The 7198-nt window shown below is 33.0% G+C and overlaps 1 protein-coding gene across 5 annotated transcripts in view; it reads left to right on the plus strand.

The window, feature by feature from the left end:
- Lrrcc1 (leucine rich repeat and coiled-coil centrosomal protein 1) overlaps positions 1-7198 on the plus strand; it is a 40903-nt gene that overhangs the window by 11583 nt on the left and 22122 nt on the right. For all 5 annotated transcript variants that reach the window (XM_048782759.1, XM_015485924.2, XM_015485925.2 and 2 more), the window contains 3 exons: positions 1280-1473; positions 2819-2966; positions 3745-3893. In XM_048782759.1, coding sequence (XP_048638716.1) covers positions 1280-1473; positions 2819-2966; positions 3745-3893 — 491 coding nt within the window. The remainder of the gene's footprint in view (positions 1-1279; positions 1474-2818; positions 2967-3744; positions 3894-7198) is intronic.

Consider the following 7198-nt stretch of genomic DNA (forward strand, 5'->3'; position numbering starts at 1 on the left):
CAATACATATATATATATATATATATATATATATATATATATATACTTTTACCCAAACTTTTTGAAGATGAACATTACCATCGTGCTAGAATGTTCCTCCTGTTTCTTTCTACAAGCAGTCCTTCCCTGCTTCTTCAGAGGAAATCATTTTTCTGATTTTTTCCTATCATAGATTATTTAATATTTCTTCTAGAATCTAATAAAAATGGAATGATACAGTATGTACTTTTCATGTAAGGCAACATAGCCTTTTGAAATTATTCCATGTTTTGTATAGCAATAGTATTTTTGTGTGATATTCCATTTTATGACTATGGTTTACATCTTTATAGTACTGGTTTATTTCTAAGCAGTATATGTGTATCTATGTAGTATATCTGAAACTGAAACTTTTTCCAAAATTGAAAATTTTATGTACTCCCATCAACAGTATGTGACTGACTTCCAGTTTTTCTGCATCTTTACCAATATTTGGTGTTAGCATTGATTTTATTTTAGCCATCCTACTGGGTATATTCCTGGCATTCATTTTTATTTTAATTTACATTTCATTAATGATTAATGATGAACACTTCTTATATGTGTTTATTGTGATCATGTGCTTATGTATTTTCTTTTGTGAGGTATCTTCAAAATTTTTGTTCATGTTTTTATTGGGTTATTTATGTATTACCATGTTGTAGGAATTCATTATTTTTCCTGGATAACAGTATTTTGTCAAGTGTATCTTCTGTGAACATTTTTTTCCCCAGTCTGTGCTTTACATATTAATTTTCTTAATGGCCTTTTGATAAGCAACAGTTTTCGTTTTGATAATCTGATCTCATGTTATGGTTATTGTTTTTTTGTGATTTCAAAATTTTTTATGTATCCCTAAGTAACAAATATATTCTTCTGTGTTATTCTCTAAAAGTTTTATGGTTTTACCTTTGGTGGTTAGGTCTATATATATGGTAGGGGTTGAAGTTCACTCTTTTCCCTATGGATATTCAGTGATGCCAGCACCATTTGTTAAAAAGGCTTTGCATTGGATGAGTTTGGTTTCTTTGTTTTTGTTTTCTATTCATATTTCCTGAAAGTTTTTATTGTTATTTGCAGAAGAGTTAACCTGGTAGAAGCTTATCTGTACTAGAAGCTGAATTCCCTGTCATTAATTTCCAGGATATCTAGTTTATTAGCCCTCAATCTTATAGAAAGCCTTAATACTTAGCAAAATTTTAAATTTTTATACTGAATTGAACTTTTAGTATACTTTTCTTTTTTTTCCTTTTCTTTCTAGGCTTCTAGTACTTTAATAGATAATGTTCCTGAAAAAGACCTGAGACCAAAAAGAGACACGGATGTAACTTCTGAAAGTGATTATGGAAACAGAAAAGAATGCAACAGAAAAATTCCTCGAAGATCAAAAATCCCATATTATGCCAGAAGTATTCAAACTATTAAGCATCACAATAGAAACAACATTTTTGTAAGGTACATATTTATTTTTAGAATTTCAAGTAAGGCACCTAAAAGTTAGCATGGCTGTCTCCTTCCTTAAAACTACCTTATGCTGATATTTATTTATCACATTTATCATCAAAGGTTTAACTTTTCAGTCATATGCGCTCTGACTAGGTCAGTACAGTCACCTCTCTCTCATTCTGCAGGTTCTTTATCCATGGATTCAACCAACATTAATCAAAAATATTTTCTAAAAAAACGTTAATATTGTTAATGGCGTGTATTATTAGTAATACTCAGCAGTTATTCTATATAACATTAATAGACTATTTTTTCTTGTTATTATTCCCTAAACAAATTATTACACAGCACTTACATATATTAAGTATTTTATGTAATCTGTTATCACACCATTCCGTGTAAGGGCCTTGAGCATCTGTAGGTTTTGGTATTGAGGAGGGTCCTAAAGCAAATTGCCTGTAGAAACCAATGAACAACTGTATACTTATGTAAAGGATTGCTTTCTCTGTCAATGCCAAAGTTAAGAAATCAACATATAAAACCAAAATTCTACTGCATTCATTTGCAGTAGGAAATAAAACCAATAAAACTTGAGTTGTAGATGACTAGCCTTTTCTGTCTCTATAAGCAAGTCTAGATGGGAAGTCAAGTCCTAAATAGATGGTAACTACTGAGTTGAGGATGAAAGGTAAATATGATGGTTATGTTGAATGCCATTAGGATCAGGGAATCTGATGTTTGTACTTTCACAATTGGAATCACCATGAGTTGTTCAGAAATGCCTACTCTGGCATAGGTAAAATCAACTTTTTACCTCTTTAATTCTCCTTTATAAAAAAATGAATTTTTTTGTTGTTTTAATTCTTTCATAGCTGTCCAGTTAACTATGTGTTTCCATGTATGCTCAGTCACTTAGTTCACTTATAATCAGAATGGACATACCCTGGAATTTCTTCAATCTCTTGCTAATGGTATAATCTATTTGCTCTGCTTTGTTACATGTCCACTTTAGACTTTCAATTTTCAAAAGATAATTTTATCTGTCATTTTTCCAGTTCTTGGGTGTTACCTTAGTCCTAAGTACTAATAATACTTTTTAAAATTCTTCTGATGTATTCAAGAATTCTACCTATCCTGAATGTGTTGAACACTGAACTGTCTTTCTTATTATATTGAGGCTCTCAATCAACAAAGCACACTCATAAAATTTAGGAAGTAGTGTAAGTGACTATTATATTATTTAATATCCTTTTATAAAAACTGTTTGCATATGTGACTAAAAATGTTAATATTAGAGAATATTATAAACAGTATACTTTTCTTGGAATTATTTCCTGCATTTTATTTTTTACAGTTGTAATCGTAAAATAAAACAACCTTACTTTAAAGATTTATACGTAAGATCATCTTTAGCAAACTGTAATTTTTTACAAGAATTAGAAGAACAGAAGAATGAAATCATTAAAGTAGAAAATAGCATCGTAGAAGACAACACGTACCGGGTACGATTTAGGAGTTAAGAAAAAATGAAAGCAAATGCTTTACCACTGAGCCACAACCCCAGCCCCCAGAAATTACACATTTATTTAAGTCAGATTTAAGTGAAATCATTTGTTATATACTTATAGAGGTAGAAACCATTCTAAATTTTCCAATTCTTATTTCTTAAAGTAGTGGTTCCTAGATTTTTTAAATGTCAGACCCTTTAAATAAAGAAATCTGTAGCTCTTCTTAAAAAAATGACTTTTACACCCAAAATGTTATTATATGATTTCCAGGTTTTCATGAACTAACCTGAAACCCAATTTTGTGCACAGATTAAGAGATTTCAAAAATTTTCAAAATTATTCAATGTTTGCTTGAACAGTACTCGTGTTGAGAATTTTTAGCACATGTTGATTTGTTACTTTATATTTTTCATTAACTTGCCAGTATTGTACTTGTTGAAGTACTGGTTGTTCTTTTGGTTGTACATAGTACTGTTTTTCCATGATATATTTACCTTCATACTTTTTATGCTACTGCTTTTCTCTCCTAATTCTCAACACTGGAAACTGTAATACTGAGGAAAAAATATAATTATGTTATGACAATAATAATAGCAGCTACAATTTATTTTTTGAATGATATTATGTGCCAAACACAGTTCTGCACTGTTTGGTATGCTTTACTTCTATTAATTTGTTTAATAGCCCTTCAAAGTGAAGTAAAATGAAAAATTGAGACGGTAAGAAGTTAGGTTACATTTCTAAGTTCTCCTAATGTGGTTGTTCCTTTTAGTCCCTTGTTGAACAGCTAGACCAAGAGAGAGAGATGAGATGGAAAGCTGAACAAGCTGAAAAGAAGCTTATGGAGTATATTGATGAACTGCATAAACAAGCTAGTGAAAAGAAAGATGTTCATAGCCTGGCTCTACTTACCACAGACAGGTAAGGCCAAATATAAAAACCTAAAGGACACCTTGTAGCATAAAGAATATTAAACTTGGAGCTGGAATACCTAAATTTAAGTTAACTATAATATGATTAAAAACAAATGTTTTTTTAAACAAGGTATCTAGTTTTCTTTTGATTAGAAGATTTAATGCTTTGTTAACTTGTTACGTAATTTAGGAATTCCAGGTACATTTATTTGAGCCCTTAAACTGGCTGGGAAGTGTCAGATATATGTGTAGATATGTATTATAAGTAAACAACAAGAGACTAGGGCAGGAATTGGCAAAATTTTCCTGTAAAAATTTTTCTGTAAAAATCCCAGATTGTGTAAAGACAGGGTTTATGAATTTTTATCTGTTTCCTCGGTACTCTTTGAACTATTGTCACATGTTTGTCTTCTACAGTTGGCCTTGGTACCTGATAGCCCAAGTTTTTTTATTCCGTTTTTATTTTTTCTCCTCCTTCCTTCTAGCTCCCATTTTATCTTATGATGCATTTTTTTTTTAAATTTTTATTGTTGGTTGTTCAAAACATTACATAGTTCTTGATATATCATATTTCACACTTTGATTCAAGTGGGTTATGAACTCCCATTTTTACCCCGTATACAGATTGCAGAATCACATCAGTTACACATCCATTGATTTACATATTGCCATATTATGATGCATTTTTTATCTTATGATTGCATTTAATACAAGTCAGTCTTATTCTATGCAATCTATGAAAATACCAGTTTTCTAAATACAGTTTTTCCCTGGTTTTCTGTAATTATTTCTAAAGTTATACCTTTCTTCAAATAGTTATAAGATACTTCTACAAACTTCCTGTTGGTTTTTATGTCTTCTTACCCTTGAAGGAATGCTAGTTTTCTAGACTCGGTTATGCCACAAATTGGGTTTAGAAGTTGCTCTTGGTTGCATTTCCTTACTGTAAAGTATAAGCTCTCATTTGAATAATAAGTTGATGTACACAACTCCAAGCCCAATTTCCAGTTTCTGTTAAATATGTAACTGTTAAAGTTTTATGATACTATGTGGTAATTTCTACCCTCATGCCCACTTCTGTGTTGTGTAAGAAAAATTATAAAACCTGATATGTACATTATGAGAAACTCTATAATTAAGCAAGCTGTGATACATTATGCTATTACTAGTCCTTCCACCTCCCCACCACTACTACTTTTTTTTTTTTTTACTACATTAGAAAAACAGCACTCTTGCTTGAAGTAGGTATGTGAATAACCAACATTATCAGCAACAACTTTATTAGAGACTCTGTAACTGAGTCATGGACATGACAGTGGAAAAGAGGATTCATCTTTCTTCAAAATGAAGCAAAGCTTGTTCTAGGAGATGTTTTTATTTCAGTTTAATTCTTTTTGGCTTATAATTGAAATTCATTACAGATTTTGATAATAGGCTATCTTTGCTTTTAGCTATATATGAAGGAATTTCTATTTCATTTCATATTGTGGGTATTACTTAGTGGAATATTAGAGGAAGCTGGGTTGAGGCTTCTTACCAGATTGCATTTAATTTGGAAGGATTTGGGTATATTTCATCTTTATTCTTACATAACCTGTCGATTTTGACCATCATTCCCATATTATATATTCATTGTTCTTGAAAAAATCAATTTTTTTCTGATTCCAATTTTATCTAAACTCATGTTTGTTTGTCTGTCCTTTTGAAGTTAGATCCCTGACCAATCTTGATATTCCCATATGTGCTTTGTTAGAGATTCTGTATCCCTAGGACCTAATACAGGGTCTGGCATCTAAGTGCAATACTGTGGAGTATTTGTTATCTTAAAAAATGAATCTTGTTGGGTATAGTGGTAGCTTGCCCTGTAATCCCAGCTGCTCAAGAGGCTTAGGCAGGAGGATTCCAAGTTCCAGGCCAGCCACAGCAACTTAGCAAGACTGTCTGAATAATAATAATAATAATAATGAAGTTTTAAAGGCTGGAGATGTAGCTCACTTGTAGAACACCCCTAGGTTCAGTCCCTAGCACCACCAAAAAAGAAAGAGAGAGAAAGAGAGAGAGAGAGAATCTTATCTAGTAGGATATTTTTATTGTTCAGATCTCCTTGGTGAACAAATTTGCTTATCTAAATGCCTTCTAAAATTGCCTTGCCTGTATTTCTTAAGATTAGCCTATCCTCAGGCAGACTCATCCTGCTTCCTTAGTTTGTATTCTTAGCCCTAATAAATGGTTTTCCATCCGTATCTGGACAGCCACCAAAAGTAGAAATCTAGGAATAATTGTTTTATTTCCTTTCTCTTTCTCATATCCCACATCTAGTTGGTGTTGATATGTTCTTCATTTCTTAAAACATACTGAACTTTCTCCTCTATATCCTAAAACTGTTGCCTTAATTTATGTTTTATCTCTCACTTAGATAATTGCTTCAGATCTCCTTGTCTATAGCTTCTATGGCCCCATCCTGTAGTCCACAGAATAATAAATTCTGGCATTCTCTCATATAACATCAAACTGGAGTTGAGAGAGTAAACAAGGAAGACCAGTTTGGAGACTACTCTACTCTTTTGAAATAAATGAAAAGAGATAAGAACAAAAATTGGAGAAATGACTCTAGTAAAGAAATTGATGGATATATTTCTTTAAATACGGCCTAGAAACACAATAGATAGTGGGGCAGCAGCCTAGCTCGGTAATTTCATGAAGCTGTCTTTTCCAAATATTAGACTTTTATTCCATCATGAAATATCTTCCCATAGAATGTGGATAAGGGTTGAGGCGGGGGTATGTATCTGGCCCAGGCTGGTTAACCATAATGTGGCCCATGGCCACAGTGATATTCCTGGGTGCACGTATGAACTACATTGAAGTAATCAGAATCTTCCCTGTGACTCTTTGGAGTTGAGCTAGAAGAAGATAATCTTTCCATTTGGTTCTCAGATATATTGGAATGGGAGCCCAGGAATGTTTGTAGAACTTCCCTCCATACCCCCTTCCCGCTTCCCCCAAACATAAAGACACCTAACAGTTGGAACAACTGAAGATAGCCTCTAGGAAATCACATATAAAGAATTCCAGAGGATTTGGAAGATGGCGGCGAGGGGAGTGCATTACCCCCGTGTGCTGCTTCACTGTGTGGGAGTATGACAAGTCAGGACGGCTAAAGGATATCTTGTTAGGAATTTCCAGCAATAGTGGGGTGCTCCGGAACCTGGAGGAAGGATTTCCATCGCACGAGGATCGGCTACGGGGACTCAAACGCGAGAGGTTTGTCGCACGGAGGGTAACTGCTTATTCAGCAAATCGCCCCGCGGC

The sequence above is a fragment of the Marmota marmota genome, unplaced genomic scaffold (assembly GCF_001458135.2).
Source record: "Marmota marmota marmota unplaced genomic scaffold, marMar, whole genome shotgun sequence".
In the NCBI taxonomy this organism is placed as follows: domain Eukaryota; kingdom Metazoa; phylum Chordata; class Mammalia; order Rodentia; family Sciuridae; genus Marmota; species Marmota marmota.